Source organism: Typopeltis vanoorti, chromosome 16 (assembly GCF_054136105.1).
Source record: "Typopeltis vanoorti isolate ZY-2024b chromosome 16, IOZ_Tvanoo_1.0, whole genome shotgun sequence".
NCBI lineage: Eukaryota > Metazoa > Arthropoda > Arachnida > Uropygi > Thelyphonidae > Typopeltis > Typopeltis vanoorti.
The window spans coordinates 44589911-44615627 of record NC_143564.1 but is presented as its reverse complement, the minus strand read 5'-3'; the positions used below and the strand labels follow the sequence as shown (position 1 = coordinate 44615627).

Genomic DNA, 25717 nt, shown 5'->3' with positions numbered 1-25717 from the left:
ATAAATTAAATCTAGTTTGATGTAAATTTTTTTTTCCCCCACTAGAAGTCATACCAGTGAGTAGCATGTGATCAAATCATTGTTTCTCTAGCTTACGGTTTGAAATGTAACGCAGCTTGTCTTGTATATTTATGTATGCTCCAGATGATGATCTTGATATGAAGATCGAAACATCGGGATAATAAAAAGAGTTATTTTAACATGGTTGTAGAATCCATAATTTCAAAAATGAATACATTTTTCAGTTCGTTGTAATAACTTTCTCCATACTTTGGGAATCTTATAATGGCTACCTTTTTTCATTTACTTATGAGAAAACCATTGTGCTGAAAATGTTATTTGGTAATTTTTTTTTTTTATTCAAGTCAGGGATCAGGAGGTAGTGGAGAGGATTCAGAGATGAGTGACCATGCTGGCAACAGGTCTGTGGAATGTTCTCTATGAGGATGTGTAGGTTGCAGAATTTAGCTGACAGGTGGAGGAGAGGGGATATAATAGAAACTTATATAAGTTAAAGGTATTCTATAAGATTGATACAAAAGAAATTTTTTTTCAATACATGGGAAGTAAGGGAAAAACAATGGGTCACACTTGGAAGTTGTCCAAGATTGTGGTTGTGGTTAGTAAGGGTTTGGACTAGAGTGGTGAATGAGTGAAATGGATTGCCAGAGGTGGTTGTGAGCACCCCAACAGTGAATAGGTTTAAGGAGATGACAGGTATTGTGTTAATGGATAGTGTGAGTTTCCTGTGATGAGTCTTTTGACTCCATGGAGTACCCATATAAATAATAATAATAAAGATTCTCTAATACAATTTTTTGTAGCCTCTTCTCAAGTATATGTGGATACTCAGTAAGAAAATTCTTCTATAAATTGACACATTCACTTTCTTTTTATCGATGGATACTATGATAGTTATACTCTAGTCATCTGGAATTTGATATTCTAACCAGGCCTCCTGAATTATGCAGTGTAGTCAATGTAAAACTTTTATAGCTCCCATATCTGAGCATTTCTGGTCTCTGTGCTATAGTTGCATTAACACATTTCAGGTTTATGATGTTTTTTTTGACACCCTAAGTACATTCCTATTGAATATTTTTTACTACTGTTCTGTCACTACTTGTTTCATTTAACAATATTTCAAAGTAATTGCACCAGACATCCAGAATACCTCTATTCTTCAGTTTCTATGTCACCTTTATTGTTGCTATTTTCTTTTACAGTAGACTCTCCATTTCTAAGATTTTTTTTTTTTTAATAGCCTCCAGAAGAGTTGTCTATCTTCATGTCTATCTTTTCTCTACCTTCTATCTTCTTACCGAACTCAATCTCATGAATTTTGTTTAGCTGCTGTTATATATATTTTCTTATACTTTTTTATGTAGTCTTTTGGGCCATATGCTAGGAACTTAACTTTTGATATGTTAACTTCTTTTCCTAAGCTGTTTCTTTGACTTCTTGAGTCCACCTTGAAGTTCTGATTTTTTTTTTTTTTAAAGTAACTTCATCACATGCTGTTGTGGCTGAATCAATGAAATCCCTCCCCCCCCAGATTTTATCATGGTCCCCAAGCTTTTGTTCTGTTTTCAGATGCTTTCATTCCCCTCCCCCAAAAGTAATTAATGTTTGTATATATGAGGCTATAGTTTCTCTGAACTATAGGTTCATATATAAACTGCTTGGCTGATTTTTTTTTAAGATTTTCACACTTATGTTTTTCCTTTTCAAAATGATGTTTGCTTTCATCCTGCTTAAAACTATGCAGTCACTCCTCTCTTTAGCAACAACTGTTTCAACAGAAATTGTCAGGTTGAGCAGATCAAATCTCTCCACATCTTTCTGTCCTTCCAAATTTTTCCTTCACGAATTCTACTGTACCAGTTCAGGTTTCTTTTTCTTAGATCTCATTATCTGGTCTCTCCACCACCCTTTCCATTGTCTTTCTTGGTCTCTTCCCTTCAAATTTAATTTCATACATCCTTCTTGGTATTCATTCTCATTAGATGTCCAAACTACTTTAAGTAAGAGTTCATAAGCATTTCTTCGACACTATTTTAGTCCTAAACTATTCCTAATATTCACATTTTTTATTCTGCCTTTATTTGTTTTTGCCAACATTGTCCTTAAAACTTTCATTTCCAGTGCCTGAATTCTGTCTCTATTTTGTTAGTCTCCATGTCTGTGCTGCAAAAGTCACACAATGGGCAAAAAGTAATTTTTGTTAATCAAAAAAGAAAGTTAGCCCAAAGAAGACTACTTACACTGTTAAAAAAAAAGTATGGCCTAGTGAAATCCTCATTATCTCCTGGTTTAAACTTCCATCACTAGAAAGTATACCACCCAGATATTTGAAGTTTTCACTACTCTTCAAATCTAGTCCATTGAGTAACACCGTAACATTTAAATTTCCACTATAATTTAAACCATGCTCTCACTCTTCCTACTTTTAATAGAAAATTTTTCATAGATTTTCATAGATCTATAGATCTGTGTGTCACACTGTTCCATCTGTTCAGCTTCTTATGGTTCTTCCTATGAATGTTCAGAAATTACCACATCATCTGCAAACACAACTGTTTCTCCTTTCTGGTTATTAACTATCAATATATCTAGGACACTATTCATTACCACAATGAATAGCAATGGAGGTAAGACACTTCCTTATCTCGGTTCATTTTTAAATGTAAACTAATCCAAATGACCAAATTTAGCTTAGACTTAACATTTATATATTCTTTATCATGATTATTTCTTCATTTTCTACAACTATCTTTTCCATGCTTTCCCAGACTTTTTTTTTTTTCCTGTTCTAAAGTTCATCCCATTCATTAGTCTAACAATCCATCATCTTTCTTAATGCTTCTGTCAAACTTGTTTCCATATTTCTGTCTCATCATTGCATTCATTCCAATTTATTTCACTATGGCTTCCTTCTTTATTTAACATATCTCTGAAATAACATTTTCACATCATTCTAATCTCTTTTCTAGTAGTCACAAGATTTCCATCCCCATTTATTTATTTGGTTCCCATTAACATCTTCCAACTTATAAATTCAACTCAGCTTTTTTCTTCTTTAATTATTATTATTTTGCATGGCTATTTCATCATCATCATCATCAAATTCCTGCCATGTACCCTCAAGGGGTGTACAGGATATGACAGTACTACATGAAAAAATTATATCATTACTAACTTCCTATCTACAATTTTCCTCCAAATCAGTCTGTTACTTGTCAAGACTCCAACATTATCAGATCTTATATTTCTATCGTCTAAGGCACTTTGTACCATATCAATCCACCTATATCTTGGTCTTCCTCTGGGTCGTTTTCCTGCCAACCTGGCAGAGAACACTTGTTTTGCTAATCTTTCCTCTCCAATTCTATTTAAGTGACCATACCACCTGAGATTAGCTCTGCTAACACATTCCTGGATGCTGACAATGTCAAGTTCTTTCCTAATATCCTCATTTTTAATATGATATTGCCATTGAAGCCATCTGTTCATGCCTCTAATCTTTCTCAGGACTCTCATATCTGCGGTCTCTAGTCTTTGATCAAGTGTTTTACTTCTGACCCAGCTCTCAGATCCATAAGTTAAAACTGGTTTGAACACTGTCTTGTAAACAGCTAATTTAGTGTTCCAACTAATTTCTCTCTTATTCCATATGAATTTATTCAATTAACTTCCCACCATACCAGCTTTGCTGATTCTGTTGTCTATTTCTATATTTAATTTACCATCTTCAGAAAAAAACGTGCCTAAGTAGCTGAAATGTTTTACTTGTTCCACAGGTTCTCCATTCACAACACAGTTGACATTTTCAATGATTCTGCCTATTTTCATTGTCTTTCTTTTTACTGCTGACCTTCAAACCATATCTATTACAACAGCTATTCAATTTAGTCAGAGAATCTTGCAGACTTGTAGCGGATTTATTTAGAAGTATAACATCATCCGCATAAAGCAAAGAGCTGACATTAACATCCTCAATTTTGATATCATGTTTAATACCACTTTCCTTCATAATGTGATCCATATAGATAATGAATAACAGAGGGGATAATGTACATCCTTGTCTCACACCAGATTTAACATAAAACTAATATCCTGTACTTCCTTCAACTCTAACTGCTGACTTACAAATCAAATAAAGACTAAGTATAGCTTGATATAATGCCCCATTGACACCATATAACTGCAGCGTATTGATTAGCTTCTCTCTTGGCACCTTGTCATATGCCTTTTCCAAATCGACAAAACTTAAATACAGATCTTTGTTATATTCCCATGCTTTCTCGACTATTTGTCATAAAGTGAAGATCTGATTTTGACAGCCTCTATTTGGCCTGAATCCAGCTTGTTCTTCACCAAGCTTTTCTTCCACAATTCTTTTCAACCGTTTCTCAAGTATACTTGCATAGATCTTGCCAGGAACACTCATTAGGGAAATACCTCTGTAATTCTCACATTCAGTTTTATTTCCCTTTTTATATATGGGTACTATGAGAGCTCTACTCCAATCATCGGAAATTTGTCCCTCTGTCCAGGCTTTCTGAACTATGCAGTGCAGCCACTGTAAGACTCTTATACCACCATACTTCAGCATTTCTGGTCGAATATCATCTACTCCTGCTGCCTTTACATTTCAAGCCTTTGATGGCTTTTTCTACTTCAAGTATGGATATGTATTCCTGACTGCATGGCTGGCCAGTGTTTTTTATCACTGTGCTGTCATCACTGCTTGTTTCATTTAGCAGTTTTTCAAAGTAATTACTCCATACTTCAAGGATATCTTTTTCTCCTGTTTTCATGTCACCTTTATCATCTCTACCTCCTTTTACAGCACTCTTTCCTAAGCTTCTTCAACAACCTCCAGAATATTTCACCAACTTCTTGATATTTATTTTCTATATTCTTGCCAAAGTTCTCCCATGACTTTTGTTTAGCTAGTTTTACACACTGTTTAGCATTCTTGTATTTGTCTCTGTATTCTCTAAGAGCACAAGCTGACTTATTTGACAGGAACTTTTGATATGCTTTCTTCTTTTCCTTCACTTCCTCTTTAACTTCCTGTGTCCACCAGGGAGTTCTAATTTTTTTATCCTTGCAGACAACCTCACCACATGCCTCTCTGGTAGAATCAATCAATGTTTTCTTCAGAGTTTGCCAGTGAATCTCCAAGGTTTGATTCCTGTTCTCAAACTCTTTCATTTTTTCTTGAATAATGTTTGTATTTTTGTCTACAGTTCATATCTGAGAGCTGCTCAACTTTTTGCTTTAAAACTTTCTTATATGTTCTTCATTTCAATAAGAAACTCAATTTTATTCTGCTCAAGATGATGTGATCACTTCGAATTTCAAATCCTCTGTATACTCTAGTGTCCTGCACCAGGGAGAAAACATCACTATCAACAATAACATAGTCAATGAGACTTTTCTTATTCCTTGCCTCTTCTCTCCATGTGAATTTGTGCGCATTTTTATGTTGGAACATGGTGTTAGTAATAACCAGTCCATGTCCTGCGCAGAAATCCAACAGATATTTGCCATTATTATTAGCTTTGTTCTTTTCTCCAAATTTTCCCAAAATATTTTTGTATGTCTCACAATCATTTCCTACTCTGCTATTTAGATCCCCAACAAGGACCAACTTTTCCTTTTTCATTGTCAGTTGCTTTTTTTAAAGCGTCAAAGAATTCCTCCACTTCTACCTTAGTAGAACCTTCTATGGGACCATAGGCACAAATAAGTCTCATTGTCCAGTTCCCCATTCTCATATTTGCCCACATTACTCTACTTGAGACTGACTGCCATTCAAGAAGATTAGCCTCGTATTTTGTGTTGAATACTATGGCTACTCCTTCTTTTCCTTGATTGTCATTGCCTGAATATAACATTTTGTATTTATTGCTCAGAAAGATCTCACCAGTTTTGGTCTTTTTTGTTTCAGTCACCCCAATTATGTCGATCTGGTACTTATCTAATTCCTCAACTAGCTCCATTTCTTTGCTATTCAGGCTTCTTACGTTGATAGTACCGATCTTTAACTCTGGTGATGTTGAGTTGGGGTTTATTTTCAGATTTGTTCCAGTAGCTGACTTTTCGCTGTTCGCCCTGGTTCCCTGGCGAAAACAACGGGGGCCTTGTTTAACCGGGCGACGCCCCAGCCGGCATGAAATTTTGTCATGTTGTACCATCATTCTATATTTTGGTTTAAATAATAAGAATACAATTTGGTCGGATAAATCCCAAATTGCCAGCCCATCCTCGTCCGTTCAGTATCCAAGTAGATACCCAACAGGGTGCGCCACGAGAAGGTGAGGATTGGACATTAGGTCAGAAGCCCTGGTCGGTTCTCCGCATTCCTTTAAAGGCTATGTGGAGGTCTCCTCTCAGTTATACAGCTTTGACCCTTAAGCACCCCGCATGGCTATTTCTCTGATTATAAACAAGTCAACCTTTGTTTGATTTAGTTTTCATAAACCTCTGAAAAGCTTGATTTTATTAAATTGTCTCTTTCTTTAACTCTTTAATTCCACCAGCATGTTTCTTTGCCCTTTTCTGCGTCCACTTGTTCTTTCACACACACCTCTTCTACTGTTCCTACCATTATATCTTAAAATTTTATCATTCCTTGCCTACATTATCTGTAGTTACGACTTGTAGGCCTTGGACCTAATTTGAGACTCAAATTCTTGCTTTACTTCAGATTGTTTCAATGTCCATAGTTTCAGCTTTCCATCTCTCTCTTTTTTTTTTTTTCTTGCCACAGTTACTTCTGTATACACCTTAAAAGTGGTTATAAGAGGCCTATGATCTCCATCTGAAGCAACTGAAGGCAAAACTTTGATGTTCATGACTAGTTTGCTCCATTCTTTATCAAAGATGAAATCTATTGCTGATTTTTGTTCACCATCTCAGCAATATCTTGTAATTCTGTGGCTTGGTCCACAGAATTACAAGATATTATTGATCTTAAAATTGGAAACTAGCTGTTTCCAATTTTAAGATCAATTCTGAGGGAAAATCTATTAACCGTTGTCCTTTCCCATTTCTTTGACCAAAACCAAATGGATTCACACTTTTTCTACTCCTGTTCTTTCTTTTCCAATCTGTGCTAATTAAAATGATTACACTGTTATTCTGAATAACATCCTCAAAATGTTCCTCAAATAATGTCTCTTCCTCAATATCTAAATCTTGTTGTAGTGCATATACCTGGATAAATGAGATTTGTTTTTCATTACATTCAAATACAAGCCTCATTAATCTATCACTAATTCCATCACACTCTGAGTGTCATTTACTTCTTTACTAATGGTAAACCAGACACCCTTTTTCTTGATTGGTCATATGTTCTTTTGCAAAGCAAAACAAAATCTCCTCTTAAATTCTCCCTCCCTCGTGTTTTCTATTTTGTCTTGCTTAAACCCAAAACATCTAATTTCCTCTCCTTCATAAAAGCCACTAACTCTTTCTCTTTACCTGTAAGTGTCGATATGTTCAATGTTCTTATGCTAAGTTTCCTTTCTGGTCTAGATCATTTACCATTTATATCTATCCAGCTTTCATTCCTTTGTTATTTTTTAGCTTTAATAAACTTGCTATTTCAAATCCTCTGAAATATACTGAATATGTTATTGTTCTTAGTGTATTAAGATTACTAGAAACAACAATGTATTCACAATAAGACTTATTTCTTGTTTTTATTTCCATGTGAATTTATGCACATCTTCACATAGGAACATTTGTGATGACATTTGTAATGACTAACCCATGTCTCAAACAGAAATTCAGCAGATATTTATTATTATTAGCATTACCCTTTTCTCAAAAATTTCTGCAAACATTTCTAGATGCCTGGGTTTCATTTCCTACTCTGCTATTTTGATTTCCAAGAAGCAGCAGCTTTTCCTTATTCATTATGTCAGCTGCCCTCTCACATTAACTCTTTCAGTTCTGTCTTGCCAGTCTTCAGTAGGACTACAGGCACAAATTAGTTTCATTGTCTAATTTCTCAAAGTGAAATTTGCTCACACCATTCTATTTGGAAGTCCTTGTCATTCAAGAAATTTGTCTCCACATTTGGCAGTGAATACCATAGCTCCTGCTCCTTTTCTCTGGTTTCTGTTGCTCAATTACTGCAATTTAGAGTTATTATTTAGTAGTATCTCACCTAGCTTTGTTTCAGTAATGCTAATTATGTCAATGTAATACTGCTTAACAGATGTTACTAAAATAAAGAAGGCTAAGACAAGTGAGATACTGCTAAATATAGTAACTATAACATGTGCTTAGAACAACTTAAATGAATTTGGGTTACAACAAACACTGATTTGTTGATCAGTGTAATGAGATAATAAATTTAGTAACTCAGGAAAAAAACATTGCCACATTAACATAAACTGATGTACATAACAAAAATCCTATGATTGTACTAATTTTACCCTTATATAAAGTTTTTTTCAAGTCTTCAAAATAATAATAAATAGAGAAAGCTATTACATAATATTCTACAACAGCACAGATCTCCAGGCATTTTAATCAAATCAATACAAAATGAATAATAATGATATCTATATATACTACTGGAGCACAAACAGCAACCAGTCACATTATTGGCAGTTCAACTTTGAATCTGGCACAGTAGCCACTCCTTGTGGTTACTATGCTTCATGATTTTTCTATAAGCAATTCCACGTGCAATGTTCAGCTGAATCTTTGCTCTTCACCTTCCCTCTCAATCAATATAAACATGATACATAGATAGGTAGTCATACATCTATGTCTAAGTTCTGGTCTCAAACAGTATTAATGACAGATGTTTTGAGCCTTTAGCAGGAGAAATTCTTATTAAACAAAAGTGTGAACCTATCAAACTAGTTTCCCTCTTCTCTACTTATGTTCTCTAAAAAAAAGCTCTTCTCCTCCAATTTTCTCTAAGGATTACAATCCTCAGCTGTTCAACAGTCAAAAAGTTCTCTTTAATAACAGAATAACAACATATGAACAAGGAAAACACATAAGAAACATAAAGAACGCTAAATCTGTATATTTTTTCAAGCAATTTTTTTTAATTCTTTTGTTAAATGAATACATACAAAGTTTACATTATATAAAAATTTAAATATATATATATATATATATATATATATATGTAAGTTAGTGTGATCTTTGGCATTGCATTTGATTGGCCAGTGCTTCATAATTAGGAGATTATGATGATATTCCAGTTATTAAACAATCATCAAGATGCTCATCAGTGAGTCGTGATCTATATTTTGATTTTATGATATTCATGGTTGAAAACAATGATTCGCAAAGGTATGTGGAACCGAAAAACGATTTTATCTTGTACGCTACTCTTTTTAAGAATGGAAACTTTTTTCTATCCACTAGATTCCAGAAGTTTTCATCTGTTATATGGGATTTTAGCGTAATGTCATTCTGAAGATCCAAAATTTCTACCTCCAGTTCTTCAGCATTTACTTGAACAAGCTTTGCAATGCATGCAGCTATTTCCATTATATTTATTTCGCAAGTAAAAGGATTGATAAAAAAGATCATTGGCTCGATGATAGTAAATTCCTGAAATCTCTTTTCAAACTGTTCTTTAAGCACTCGAAGATGTTTAACAAATGGTAACAAGTTAAATTCACTATCGCCTACCATTTTTTTCATATTTGGGAAATGATCGGGAGTTCCCATCTGCAGATGTGATATCCACAAATCCAGTTTTGCTTTAAATGAGTTTACAGAGCCTATAATTTTAGCGACATGTCTATCTTGTCAAAAATGCTTTTTTTAACAACTTGCCATCTTGGAACGGTTTTTTCTTCTTTGTGAGCATGTGAGAAATTTTTAAAGATGCAATGGTGGCATTTTTAGATGTTACCACATGTCTAGTGAAAACCAACTGTTGGGCAGACAGGTTTGATTTTAGTTGATTTATTTTTTTCATTCTTATTTCAGATTTAAGTGGATAATTCGTATTAAAAGTGGCATGCATTGTCTGGAAGTGACGTTCAACATTATGTTTTTTTCGGAATTGCAACACTACTGTTGCACAACAAACACAATTATCTTTAAAATTAACGAAACAATGTTTCCTCCCAGTCAGTGTTAAAATTATAGGTTCATTGTCTGTTACTTGATTCACTCATTTTAGGATTAAAAATCAAAATATTTCAAAAATTTAAGTAAAAGACACTGTTAAAATTATTCGCATATAACTAGCAACAGATAATGAACAACTTCAAATGCACGTCTACTTTACATTGTATGCGTTTAATACTCGTCATGTGTCATTAACGCATGCATCATATAGCATGCCATGAATTGTTGCGTGATGTGCACGTGATTATTTCAAACTATACGGCACACGGTTGAACAACAGCGGCAAACACAAATTGGTCGACGGGCACCATGGTGCTCGCAGGCATAGGGTTGGGAATGCCTGCTCTAAAGCAAGGGTTCAGGACTATGTAAAAAATAAATGAAAAAAAAATTGTCAGCCACCCACGATATTAACGTTCTAGAGACTTACAGCCTTCTGTGGGTGAGAGAGATGAAAAACAAATTAACTATGACAGTAAAAAGTATTCAGTATGATCATTCTTATTTAAGTTATGATAAAGTAGAGTTTCACAACTCTTTTATATAACCTTTCTGTTAAAAATCAACTTTTATGTAGCAATTGAATCTTTTTTCAACTGACTATATCTGAAAGATATAATGTGTTGGAAATTACTTTAAGACCTAATTTGTGTGATTCATGGAAAGATAGTTATGACGCTCTTCTAAATACATTATCACAAATCTACCTATCTGTCCATAATGTTAAAGAAGATATCAGAAAGAAGCCCAACATAGTCTTGGAGAGGATGAAGGAAAAAAGATCTTCAGGAGAACATAAAAACATAACTTATTAATCAGATAGAAGGATAAGATCAGGTTTACTTTACAAAGAAGTTTCAACAGTTTTTCTGAAAAACCCTTGGCATAAGAAATAGAAACCTATAAAAACATTCTTATGAGGATTGAGGGCATAGTTCTTAGAAATGAGATCTGAGTTATAATCATAAGAGAAAAAATGAATTTAATATGCAGCAACTCCTGATGTAAAAGAGATTCAGTGGAGCAAAATGAATGAATGACAGTTTTGACAGTAAAAATTCAACTGAGAAGGATGAATTTTACATTCTCCAAAAGAAAAAAGAACATAAGTTTTTTTTCCTCTCTTCTGTCCCTAACAGGAAAGACTTGTAGTCTTTCCTATTATGGACAGATGAATAGTGAGTGTGTGTTTCCATACAAAATTATTTATTTTAAATATAATCAACTTTTTTTTTTTAATATTTGTAACAGCTTTTTTTAAAATCATTATTCTTTTCCCTTTTGAACCATACAGTTGCGATGATAAATTCTGCTGATATTAAAATTTTATAAGATTTTTCGTTTTAATTATTGTTGTAATGCTTTCTATGTCTCTTTCATTGAAGTTCCTTCCCTGTTTGTAGCCTTTGTCCTTCAGTGTAGGACTAGGTTCTGCACCCTTCTCATGTGCAAAACTGATAAAATATACATATATACATAAAACTCTACTAATATGAACAGATAAACTGTTTAAAGGAGAACTAAATTAAAACACACATTTAATTTTTCTTTACATTGCTATCTATAAAATACAACTGGTAAGCTATGTAATATATATCAGTGGCATATGCAGATTTTTTTCTAAGAAGGGGATTTATAGGGTCCTTACCTTACCTATCTTCCTACTTTTTGAAGGAAGATAGGTAAGGTTACAATAGTTGGTAGAATATTTAGCCATACACTACTGTTACCAAGTATTGTAATAAAAATTTAACAAAGTGACAAAATTTCCTAAAATAAAGTGATTATTATTCTGGTGTATACTTTTTCTGAAGCTCTCATGAATCTTATCTGCAGAAGTCACTGATATGCAAACACACAATTTCCTAGAAGGTGTAAACACAATTTTCTCACTTTTTCGTGGACCTTTATATTTCTGATATTTCTTCTTCTTTTTCATCATATCTGGACCTAAAAAAAAAAAAAAAAAAAAAAAAAAAAAAAAAAAAAAAAAAAGTGATACATATTTCATCTAGCAGTATGAACAAATACACACACAAAATGTGTATGAGAATTAAATTTAGGTTTTCATTTGCATTAGATCTAAGTACATTCAAATAACATTTTGCACTATGTCATGGTCATTTGGTGTAGTCCCTTTTCCATATGCTCACATTCTCACCCCAATCTTCCTGTAAACTAATCTGTGATTAATTAAGAAATAATGTATGCTGCATTTTTTTTTTTTTTTTAAAATAAACCACAGAATTGTATGTTATACAATTTCAAATGTAACTCTAATAGCAGCTTAAGCTGATGCAGATATTTTATGTGGATGTCACTGGATTGCCAAAAAATCACATTTTGTTCTTTGTTCAGATAGTGGTAAGCAATGTGTAGTGCACTAGGTTTTATTTGCATGGCCTAGTGCACTACATACCACTAGGCCATTTGCATACCGTGTATTCAAGACAAGCACATAATGTGTTTGTCTTGAATATCATTTTACAGTAGTGCATTCATCAGATGTTTGTAGCATAGCATAGCATGTCTTCAAAGTAACATGTTGGAGTCAGTGTCACTATTCATAGGAGCCTAAAGAACAGTAATATGTAATATAATGTGAATGCTAAATTTTATTTTTGAACACTATCTTTTGTGAGATGTAACATCAGCATTTCTAACATAAATTGTTAGAAATGCTGCTGAAATAACCTGCATATTATTGCAAGGACAGTTCAGAAGAATATTTAGCTAGCATACTTCTCCAGTCTGTTGTAAGTTACATTATTCCTTCCTTCCTTGTATTTCTGTGACAGATTAAGATGCATACCGTGTATTTTTTAAAAACCAACCACAGAACTGTATAGATGTCTTGAAACATAATTCTTATATCAGTTAATCTGATGCAAATATTTTCTGTGAAGATCAGTGGAATGCCAAAACATTGTAAAAACTCGATTGTAGCTTAAATATTCCAAAGCACATCGATTTTTTACTTAGGTCAAGTCCCATAAAAATGATGTAAAATTAAACCTTGTTTGTCTCTGTATATTTTATACTAGATGTTTTTGTAAATAGCCTTTTGGAAATTAACTGTATCATCATCATCATCAAATTCCTGCCATGTACCTTCAAGGGGTGTACAGGATATGATAGTACTACATGAAAAAAATTACATCATTACTAACTTCCTACCTACAATGTTCCTCCAAATCAGATCTTATATTTCTATCGTCTAAGGCACTTTGTACTGTATCAATCCACCTATATCTTGGTCTTCCTCTGGGTCGTTTTGCTGCGAACCTGGCAGAGAACACTTGTTTTGCTAATCTTTCTTTGCCCATTCTGTTTAAGTAACCATACCACCTGAGATTAGCTCTGCTAACGCATTCCTGGATGTTGACAATGTCAAGTTCTTTCCTAATATCCTCGTTTTTAATATGATATTGCCATTGATGCCATCTGTTCATACCTATAATATTTCTCAGGACTTGCATATCTGCAGTCTCTAGTATTTGGTCAAGTGTTTTACTTCTGACCGAGCTCTCAGATCCATAAGTTAAAACTAGTTTGAACACTGTCTTGTAAACAGCTAATTTAGTGTTCCGACTAATTTCTCTCTCTTATTCCATATGAATTTATTCAATTGACTTCCTACCATACCAGCTTTGCTGATTCTGTTGTCTATTTCTATATTTAATTTACCATCTTCAGTAAAAATCGTGCCTAAGTAGCTGAAATTTTTTCACTTGTTCCCAGGTTCTCCATTCACAACACAGTTGACATTTTCAATGATTCTGCCTATTTTCATTGTCTTTCTTTTTACTGTGACCTTCATACCATATCTATTACAACAGCTATTCAATTTATCAGAGAATCTTGCAGACTTGTAGCGAATTTATTTAGAAATATAACATCATCCGCATAAAGCAAAGAGCTGACATTAACATCTCCAATTTTGATATCATGTTTAATACCACTTTCCTTCATAATGTGATCCATATAGATAATAACAGAGGGGATAATGTACATTCTTATCTCACACCAGATTTAACATTAAACTAATATCCTGTGCTTCCTTCAATTCTAACTGCTGACTTACAACTCAAAGACTAAGTATTGCTTGATATAATGCCCCATTGACACCATATAACTGTAGCGTATTGAAGCTTCTCTCTTGGCACTTTGTCATATGCCTTTTCCAAATCGACAAACAGATCTCTGTTATATTCCCATGCTTTCTCGACTATTTGTCGTAAAGTGAAAAACTGATCCTGACAGCGTCTATTTGGCCTGAATCCAGCTTTTCTTCTCAACCGTTTCTCAAGTATACTTGCATAGATCTTGCCAGGAACACTCAGTAGGGAAATACCTCTGTAATTCTCACATTCAGTTTTATTTCCCTTTTTATATATGGGTACTATGAGAGCTGTACTCCAATCATCGATAATTCTTCCATCTGTCCAGGCTTTCTGAACTATGCAGTGCAGCCACTGTAAGACTCTTATGCCACAATACTTCAGCATTTCTGGTCGAATATCATCTACTCCTGCTGCCTTTCCACATTTCAAGCCTTTGATGGCTTTTTCTACTTCAAGTATGGATATGTATTCCTGACTGCATGCCTGGTCAGTGTTTTTTTACAACTGTGCTGTCATCACTGCTTGTTTCATTTAGCAGTTTTTTAAAGTAATTACTCCATACTTCAAGGATATCTTTTTCTCCAGTTATCATGTCACCTTTATCATCTCTAACTCCTTTTACAGCACTCTTTCCTCCATTCCTAAGCTTCTTCAACAACCTCCAGAATATTTTACCAACTTCTTGATATTTATTTTCTATATTCTTGCCAAAGTTCTCCCATGACTTTTGTTTAGCTAGTTTTACACAGTGTTTAGCATTCTTGTATTTGTCTCTGTATTCTCTAAGAGCACAAGCTGACAATGTTTTCTTCAGAGTTTGCCAGTGAATCTCCAAGGTTTGATTCCTGTTCTCAAACTCTTTCATTTTTTCTTGAATAATGTTTGTGTATTTTTGTCTACAGTTCATATCGGAGAGCTGCTCAACTTTTTGTTTTAAAACTTTCTTATATGTTCTTCTTTTCAATAAGAAACTCAATTTTATTCTGCTCAAGATGATGTGATCACTTCGAATTTCAAATCCTCTGTATACTCTAGTGTCCTGCACCAGGGAGAAAACATCACTTCAACAATAACATAGTCAATGAGACTTTTCTTATTCCTTGCCTCTTCCCTCCATATGAATTTGTGTATATTTTTATGTTGGAACATTGTGTTAGTAATAACCAGTCCATGTCCTGAGCCAAAATCCAACAGGTATTTGCCATTATTATTAGCTTTGCTCTTTTCTCCAAATTTTCCCAAAATATTTTTCTATGTCTGACAGTCACTTCCTACTATGCTATTTAGATCCCCAACAGGAACCAACTTTTCCTTTTTCATTGTGTCAGTTGCTTTTTCTAAAGCCTCAAAAAATTCCTCCACTTCTACCTTAGAACCTACTGTGGGACCATAGGCACAAATAAGTTTCACTGTCCAGTTCCCCATTCTCATATTTGTCCACATCACTCTACTTAAGACTGACTGCCATTCAAGAAGATTAGCCTCGTATTTTGTGTTGAATACTATGGCTACTCCTTCTTTTCCTTGACTGTCATTGCCCGAATATAACATTTTGTATTTATTGCTCAGAAAGATCTCACCAGTTTTTGTCTTTTTTGTTTCAGTCACCCTATTATGTCGATCTGGTACTTATCTAATTGCTCAGCTAGCTCCATTTCTTTGCCATTCAGTCTTCTTATGTTGATAGTACCGATCTTGAACTCTGGTGATGTTGAGTTGGGGTTTGTTTTCAGATTTGTTCCAGTAGCTGACTTTTTGCTATTCGCCCTGGTTCCCTGGCGAAAACAACAGGGGCCTTGTTTAACCAGGCACGCCCCAGCCGGCATGAAATTCTGTCATGTCGTACCATCATTTTTTATTTTGGTTTAACCAATAAGAATACAATTTGGTCGGCTAAATCCCAAATTGGCAACCCATCCTCGTTCGTTCAGTATCCAGGTAGATACCCAACAGGGTGCACCACAAGAAGGTGGGGATTGGACATTAGGTCAGAAGCCCTGGTCGGTTCTCTGCATTCCTTTAAAGGCTATGTGGAAGTCTCCTCTCAGTTATACAGCTTTGATCCTTAAGCACCCCAATTAACTGTATATATTTCTTTAATAAGAATATGTTAGAATGTTAAAAACAAAGGCAATGTTTTTGCTGCCGGAGCTGTATGCAATAGATCTTCATGGCGGCATATGAAAGGTTGTTTATAACCTTTGTGTATACGAGAAAGGCTTACAAGCTCTGCACGTAAACACCTCCAAAGTCAGCCATAAAGGTTCAAACAACTTACAATCAAAAGAAGGCACAGAAGAGAACAAAGAGCAGGCCGAACTTGAAACTTAAGATGAAAGAATCATGCCGAATTCTTTGGGGGTTACAAGCTTCGTGCGAGGTCTCAGGGAAGGCATAATAAAAAGGGACAGAGCCAAGCATATAGAGCTTCCTGGATTCAAAAGACGATAGAGAAAAGAGCTGCCCGGTTCCAGACGTCGCCAGAGAGCTTTCCACTTTCAGCAGTTGCAGAGACAGAGCTTCAAATTGCTGAAAGAAGTTCCAATCGCCGGAGAAAAGTTCCCAGTCCAGAGAGAGGGATCCTGGTGAGACAGTTGGCAGCAGTCGAGTTAGTGGTAATTCGAGCTATTTTGAGACGGCAGACAAAAGCGGCAGTCGTCCAGGCATTTTTGGTGAGCCCAAGCAGAGGAGAAAAGGTGAGGCAAATTACCCTAAGCACCTTTGCTCGGAAGTTTTTCTTATATAGAGCTTCCCAGATACAAAAGGCGCTAGAGAAAATAGCTGCCCGGTTCCAGATGTCGCCAGAGAGCTTTCCACTTCCAGCAGTTGCAGAGGCAGAGCTTCAAATTGCTGAAAGGAGAAGTTCCAATCGCCGGAGAAAAGTTCCCAGTGCAGAGAGAGGGATCCTGGTGAGACAGTTGGCAGAAGTTCGAGTTAGTGGCAATTCGAGCTATTTTGAGATGGCAGACAAAAGCGGCAGTCGTCCAGGCATATTTGGTGAGCCCAAGCAGAGGAGAAAAGGCGAGGCAAATTACCCTAAGCACCTTTGCTCGTAAGTTTTTCTTTTCGCCGTGGGAAAAAAACCTTTTGCCGGAGCTGTACAAGTTTACAGCCCACTATTTTTCCAATAAGATACTACTGAAGCCAAATTTCCTGAAGGAAGCTCGAGATCTGAGATGAAAGAATTGCCATACAACTTTTAGTGAAAGACTTTTGACTGAATGTGTGATACAGAGCCTTTGTAAGTTACACACTTTTGTATTTTCCCTCTTATCGTTGTTAAAGAAGGACGTTTAAGATTTTTGTTTAATAGTGATAAGAAGTGTCCTTAAGAGAGAGTCAATTGGCATGTTGGAAATTGATATCAAATTTGTAAAAATAACTCTAACCTCTTTGCAAGTAAACTAGGAGTTTAATAAGTTGAATTTGTAAGCAGAGAGTTAATAGGTTCTAATTTGTGCTAAAGAATTTTTATAGATGGATACAGAAAGCAATCTCTCTATTGTTTAATTCATGTATATTTCATAGTAATGTAATAAAATGTGTTTTGATTTTTTTGTTAAAGGAGTGCTGTCTGTTTATTTTTACAACTGCACTGTTCCTAAATAAATCGAACTTGTGAGCGGGAAAAGTGAGATAGCCGAAGTGTAAAGTTAAGTAAAAGAATAGGCCACGACTGTTTGTGTAAAGTTTTATTGAAGGAATTTGTGTTAGAGACAGAAATCTGCAGGCCTTATTATTGAGTTTTATGCTAATTAAATTACATTAGTGAAGCAGTCTAAATTAAATAAATTTTCTAGTATCTTAGGCATAAGACTCATAGTGCGAAGGGTAGATAAACATAGTATGTAATAATATAAGCAAGAAAGAAAGCACGCACAACTAATTAGAATAGGGATAAAAAGATATTACTAATGTAGGCAGAGTAAGAAAGGAAAATATATAGAAAAATCGTGTAGAATAGCAAAGATAATAAAATAACGCATTAAAGAAAGCAGAAGATATTATTACAACATCACATTTTCTTCATTCCTTGAGAGGAGAAACACTGGTCTACTAAATAAGTTAGATACAGGATTCTCTTTCCTTCCTGTAGTATGTACTGAATTTTAAAAAAGTTTACCTTGCAGTTTTATGAACAAGTTGCTAGTATCTTTTCCAATCGTTACACTGTGAAATTTAGATCTATTCAGCTACTTTGAAGAATCTATTCAGCTACTGATTCTTTGTCTGTGTAAATACTGTTGCCTTTAATCAATTTCTTCTTTATGGTACTATATTTTATTGCAATTACTGAAGTGTAAGAGAAATAGCATCTAAAGAAATAGAATTAGACCAGTTATTAAATGAAAGAAACTTTAAAATAGCAGTAATCACTGAAACAAAAAAGAAATAAAAAGGAACTATGAAAACCGAAAATTTTAATGTGATATACAGTGGAGTCGACAGAGACCAAAGAGCACAAGCAGGAGTCATGATTAGGATTCATAACTCCCTTTCAAAACAGTTAAAACATTATAAATTATGGAATGAGAGAATAATAGAAGCTAGAATAAAAATAGATAGAAGCTATTTAACAATAATTGGTTTATATGCCCCAGAAGAAGGAAGAGAACAGGATAATATTGATTTTTATAATCAGCTACAAAACATATATAATAAAATAAATAAAAATGATTACATAATTTTAGCTATATAAATTACAAAATTTTAAAAAATTCATTGACTTTGTAGTTTATAATAACCTAAAAATAATGAATTCCTTCTATAAACATAAAGACATACATAAATATACTTGGGCAGGAGGATGGAAATCAATATTGGATTACTTCGTATTAAATGAAAAGACATCAAAATTTTCACCAGATGTTAGAATTCACAGAGGATATGAAATAAGCTGTGACCACTTCCTTGTTACAATAAAATTAAGATTACCACCTAAATGGCTACAAGTAACAAGAACAGAAAGAAAAATTGAAACATTTGTTTATAAAACTAGACTAATGAATGACACAAATGTATAATGGCTTTATGAACAAAGAATTAACCAATATCTAGATAAAATAAAACAAAATGAAGAAATAGAAATAGAATGGCTTAATATAAAAATGATACTAAATGCAGCAGCAAATGAAAGCTTTGGAAAGACCAAAAAATTCAATAAAAGAAAAAAAACTGAAGATCTGGGATGATGCAATCAAAGAAATAATCAAAAAGAAAAAAGAAGCCTATCACAAATGGTTAAGCAGTAAAAGATTAGAAGATGAAATAGAATATAAAAGAATAAGAGCCATAATCAGAAAAAGACAGAGAATCATGGAATAAATTTGTTTCTAATTTAGAACATGATTTATATAAAATAAGACCCAATGTATATAAGATTTTGAAACACTTAAATGCAGATACCAAAGAAAACATAAAATTAAACACTGAATTGAAATTATCAGAATTTCTAAATTACTACAGAGAACTGTGGACAGACAAATATTTTAAAAAAGACAACTGGCAAACAATTAACGAAAATGAAAAGGAAATAACTAAAGAAGAATTAGAAATCAGCCTGAAAGAAACAAGAAACGGAAAATCACCTGGAGAAGATAAGCTAGGTTCAGAACTATATAAATACACAGGAACAAGATTCAAAGAAAGACTCTTATTCTTTTTAAATAAAATTTACTCAACTGGTATCCCCCCAATAGAATGGAAAAAAGCAATTGTGATTCCTATCTTTAAAAAAGTAATAGAGATGACCCTAAAAACTATAGAGGTATCAGTATACTAAATTCCTGTTACAAAATATATAGCAGAATCTTAAATAACGAACTAATGAAATATTCCGAAAACTTTATTCTAAAAGTACAGAATGGATTTAGAAAAGGACGATCATGTATAGACCTGGCCTTTTACCTAAAATTAATAATAGAGAAAAGAAGAGAATACAATTTAGAAACACATACTGCATTTATTGACTTTGAAAAAGCATTTGACAAAGTTAAAAGAAACATATTATTTAACATATTAAAAGAAAGACAAATACCAAATAATATCCTAAAAGCTATCACAAGTATATATGAAAATAATCAAATACAAATAAGATTAAATCACGAGCTATCATATACAAGAGAGATAAACCAAGGAGTTCGACAGGGATGTCCCCTCTCAGCAACTCTTTTTAATATCTACTTAAATGAAATAATAATAAAATGGAGTAAAAATTTACACCAAGGAATTAAACTTTCACCTACAGTTAACTTAAACACTCTCCTCTTTGCAGACGACCAAATAATAATTACAAATTCTGAAGATAACTTACAAAAAGCTATTTTAAATCTAAATGAGATATCCAAAGATTATGGTATGATAATATCAGCAGAAAAATCAAAACCTATGGCCTATAAAGGACAAGATCCAGCAAGAACTAAAACAGTAATAGATAACAAGATCTTAGAACAGGTGAATTCATTTAACTACCTAGGATGTATGATGACATATGAAAATGAAAAAGATATAAACGTAAAAATTGCAAAATATTTAAAAATAACAGGTGTAATTAACTCTATATTTAAACCAAACCTAGTTCAAAAACAAACCAGGCTAATAGTATACAATACATTAGCCCTACCAGTCTTAATGTATGGAAGTGAAATCTGGACAATAAAACAAAAAGACAAACAAAGATTAACAACAGCAGAAATGAAGTTTATGAGAAAAACTGCAAAGTATACCCTATTTGATCGCAAAAGAAACGAAGATATTACGAAAGAATTAAACCAAGAACCAGTAATAGAAAAAATTAAAAAATATGAACATAAATGGATGGAACACATTCAAAGAATGAAAACAGAAAGATTACCAAAACAAGCCTTAAAGTACATGCCATTAGGTAAAAGAAAACCAGGACGTCCTCTTAAACGATTCAACGATGACTTCTAAGGCAGGAACAGGCCATGCTGGGCCTAAATCCTTGATACGCATGATGATGAATTACTAAAGTTTTTATTCTGTCATATTTTAATGTACAATTAACAAATTGATGTTATTTGTTTTGAAAAACAGAATCACATTTCAATCCATTATTTATGTGTTCACAGGCTTTCATTTCACTTTAATTCTGTTTTCTCTTTTAATTGTGCAATCTGCTTTGTACACCTGATCATAAAATTATTGCGCTTAAGAACATAAATTATGTTGCAAGTAGTGTCTGCATAAGTAACAGTGCAGGCAGGTATATTTTTATTTTTTTATTATTTTTAAATGTTAAACAACACGTGTCCATTTCACATAAAAGAAAATAATAAAACTCACGGTGAAAGCTCAAGGAAAAGCAAAGATACAAGCCATAAAAGTGAGAACCATAACTCACTATCAGTTAAAGTATACCAATATGCATACTAATATATTTCTTATACGAGGATGGTCTGAAAATTCTCGGCTTCGACCATAGATGGGAACATTATAGGCAAGATTTTTTTTCTCCTAAGTTGGTACATCTGTCATAAGCATCCATGTGAAATTGCAAGTCATTCTATCATGTAGTTTGTTTTATACAGCTGTCTGAAGCAAAAGTGTTGTCTGTATCCCTTGAAATGGATAAAATTAAGTATCGCGCAGTTATAATATTCTTTGTAAAAGAAGGTTTAATGCTAAAAGAAATTCATTCGAAGTTCATAAATGTTTATGGACACCCTTCTCTTTCATTTTCGACAATTAAAAAATGGGCTGCCAAGTTTAAACGTGGCCGTACCAGCCTTGATGATGATCCACACGAAGGACATCCAAAAAGTGTAACAACATCAGAAATCATCGATGAAGCGCAAGATATGGTATTGGATGACTGGAAAATCAAAGTGCAGGAAATTGCTGAGACTACAGGCATTTCAAAAGAATGTGTAGGATATATTTTTCATGAAGAATTGCAAATGAAAAAGCTTTGCACAAGATGGATGGCGCACTTCCTCACAGATCAAAAATGCACTCGCATGAAAATCTCTGAACAGTGCTTGGAGTGTTTTAACAAGAATAAAACTGATTTTGCGTGTCGATTTATTACTATGGATGAGACCTGGATTCACCATTCACACCAGAATCCAAACAGCAGTCAAAACAGTGGACAGAAGCTGGTTGTTCAGTGCCAAAGAAGTTAAAGTCGGTTCCATCAGCAGGAAAGGTCATGGCATCGGTGTTTTGGGATGCTAAAGGCATTTAGTTTATTAATCATCTTGAAAAGGATATAACAATAACCTGGGAATATTATTCTGATCTTTAACCAGACTAAACGAAAAAATTTGTGAGAAAAGACCCAGTTTGTAGAAGAAAAAACACCTTTCATCAGGACAATGCACCTGCCCACAAAGGTGTTTTGGCAATGGGAAAATTAAGGGATCTGCACTATGAATTATTGGAACATCCATTCTATTCCCCAGATTTGTCTCCCTCTGACTTCTCTCTTCCCAAAACTAAAATGCTTCCTCGCTGGTCGGTCAGCATTTTTCTGTAAATCAAGAGGTGATTGCAGTTGTAGAGGGGTAAAATAAAAATAATTTTGAAATTATAAATTTGTTTTTTCATTGTTACTCCGAGAACTTTTCAGACCACCCTCATATATTTGTTTGTCTTTACCCAATGTCCAATATCCTCCGCCTCATCAATTTTATGTCAAACCTTTGTAGATCATCTCACTATCTTGTTGTTGGTGACACTTTTTTTCTCTTTCCTTCTCTTGATATTGGTATCCACTTACCTTCTGTCTACCTTTTGTCTAGCAATATACTAATATGGGCGGTCAATCCATCTCCATTTACATGATTTACAACACTTCACAAAACTCTTCTACACCAGTCAGCTCTCTAATTCTGGAATTTCTTATTCATTTCTTTTTGCTATGTGGAGCATTTTTCTCTCAGGCCTTTAGGCCACATGCAACCTGTCTTCCTGTTTTTTTAATCATTGCCCATGTCTCATTTTCATAGGTTTTCCTCCTACTCATATTGTATATGAGTAAAAACAATAGTGGCGTGATTATCTTGCTGGATGGAGATGGGACTCAGGTAACTAATGTAGATGACATAATTGAGCTATTTCATGATCATTATTAGAGTGTTTACATTACACAGATCTATAACTGGATACAATCCCATTAGTGACAGAATGATCTCAATAAGAATTGATTGTAAACCATTAGCAATCACATTTTTTCAAATTTATGCACTAACTGTGGATATGCATGAAGAAACCATTGACAACTTCTACAGAGAACTGAATGTAAGCATTGAAACAATACCCTAAAAGACATATTAATCATCATAATTGGCGATTTCAATGCAAAAGTTGGTAAGAGGATAAACAATCATAACAGAAAAGTTCTTGAAGCTTTTGGCTTAGGAAACCAAAATAGTATGGGAGAAAGGCTGATTAGTTTCTGTTTAGAAAGAGAGATGAATATAACAAACATATGCTTCAAACACCATAATTGTAGACTATATACCTGGAGATTTTCAGGCCAGAAGGGTAACGAGTGTGGCAAGAAAAGCAAAAAAGTATTACGAAAGAACATTGGGCATGCAGGCTAAAGAGAATCCTAAACAGTTTTTTAGATATGTAGCAAGTAAAAGGAAAAATGTACATGGCAGATTGATTTTAAAGAATGCCGATGGCAGGGAGGTAACTGAATCAGTTGATATAGTTGAGTTACTGAGTGAGCACTTTGCAAGAATATATCATCCAGGTGGTGACATTGCAGAAATGAATTAACCAGTAGATTATATGGGAATTGTGGTGAATGAAATGGAGGTGAGTAGTCTATTGCATAACCTCAATGTCAATACATCTGTGGGATTGGATGGTATACCAGCATGTGTCACAAGAAGCGGCTAAAGAATTGTCAGTACCCTTGACCATTTTGTTTATTTGAGTCTCGGGTCTGGGTTAGTCCCGAGGGGGTGGAAAGAAGGGAAAATAGTTCCACTGCATAAAGGTGGTTCCAAGATTGCTGTTGTAAATTACCGACCGATTAGCATTTCAGGAATCATTGTCAAGGTCTTAGAGAAATTAGTCAAGAAAAGAATACAGGATTGGATAGATGAAAATGGGATATTGTATGGGGGACAACATGGTTTTGTGAAGGGTAGATCGTGCCTCAGTAACTTGCTCACGTTTTATAATAACACAGTGACGGCTGAACTGGATAAGAGTAATGGGTTTACTGTGATTCTACTGGACCTTGCTAAGGTCTTTGACAGGATACCACATGGAACCCTAATCAGTAAACTGGAGCAGATGGGGATGGATATAGGGTTGGTGAGATGGATAGGAGGGTGGTTGATGGAGAGATACCAGAGAGTGGTTTATTCAGGAGTTGAGTCTAAAAGACTGCGTGTGACTAGTTGTGTGCCGCAGGGCTCTGTTCTTGGACCACTACTTTTCAATTTGTTCATCAATGATATAGGAAAGGATCTGAGAGGAAGTGTTCACTTGTTTGCTGATGATGCAAAGTTGGGTAGAGCAATTGTGAGTGCACAGGATGTCAAAATTTTACAGGATGATTTGGATAGTTTGGAGGACTGGGCTAAGAAAAATGGATGTCAATTTAATGTGGCAAAGTGAAAGGTTATGCATTTTGGGGTAAAAAGAATAGCAGCAGTATATCGCATTGGTGGAACCGTACTCCAGAAGATTGATGAGGCTAGGGAGTTGAAGTTTAAGGGGCACATTGCAAAAGTGGCTAAATCAGCTCATCAAATCACTTGGCTTCTGAAAAATACTTTAACATGCAGAGACAAACAAGTTATTGTTCCTCTGTATCGAGCCTTGATAAGACCCCATCTGGACTACTGTGCCCAGTTATGGGTGCCAGGGTTTCTTCGTGATGGGGAGGAAGTGGAGAGGATCCAGAGACAAGTGACCAAGATGATAGCAGGTCTGTGGAATGAACCTTACGAGAATAGGTTGAAGATTTGTGGGTTGCAAAAATTGCTCGACAGGCGGAAAAGGGGTGATATGATTGAGACATTCAAATTACTGAAGGGTTACTATAAGATTAATCCAGAAGATATTTTTGAGAATAGGACTGGTGGTGGGAGGACTAGGGGCCATGCATGGAAGCTGGGCAAGAATGTGGTTTACAAGGGTGTTAGAGCTAGGTTTTTTACTTGGAGAGTGGTGAACGAGTGGAATAAGCTGCCAGAGTCTGTGGTGGGTGCTACGACCATGAATGAGTTGAAGGCAAGGTATGATAGATACTGTGTGAATGTCGAATAGTTGTTGTTCTTGTCATGATGTTAGGGCCTCCCTCGATGAGTCTGTCGACTCCTTGGAGTTGCCCGGAATAGTAATAATTAATAATAATAGATCACCTGGTGATAGAATCAGAAACCAAACTGACTTTATCCTAATCAATCATCAGTGATGGAAATCCATGATGAAAGATGTAAAAACACTTCCAGGTGCAGACTGTGGCTCATATCATCAAC

The 25717-nt window shown here is 34.5% G+C and overlaps 1 protein-coding gene across 4 annotated transcripts in view; it reads right to left on the bottom strand.

Annotated features, from left to right (window-relative positions):
* Window positions 1–25717, bottom strand: part of LOC150097982 (MBT domain-containing protein 1-like) — a 469576-nt gene that overhangs the window by 80958 nt on the left and 362901 nt on the right. For all 4 annotated transcript variants that reach the window (XM_090406078.1, XM_090406077.1, XM_090406080.1 and 1 more), the window contains one exon: window positions 12019–12075. In XM_090406078.1, coding sequence (XP_090262204.1) covers window positions 12019–12075 — 57 coding nt within the window. The remainder of the gene's footprint in view (window positions 1–12018; window positions 12076–25717) is intronic.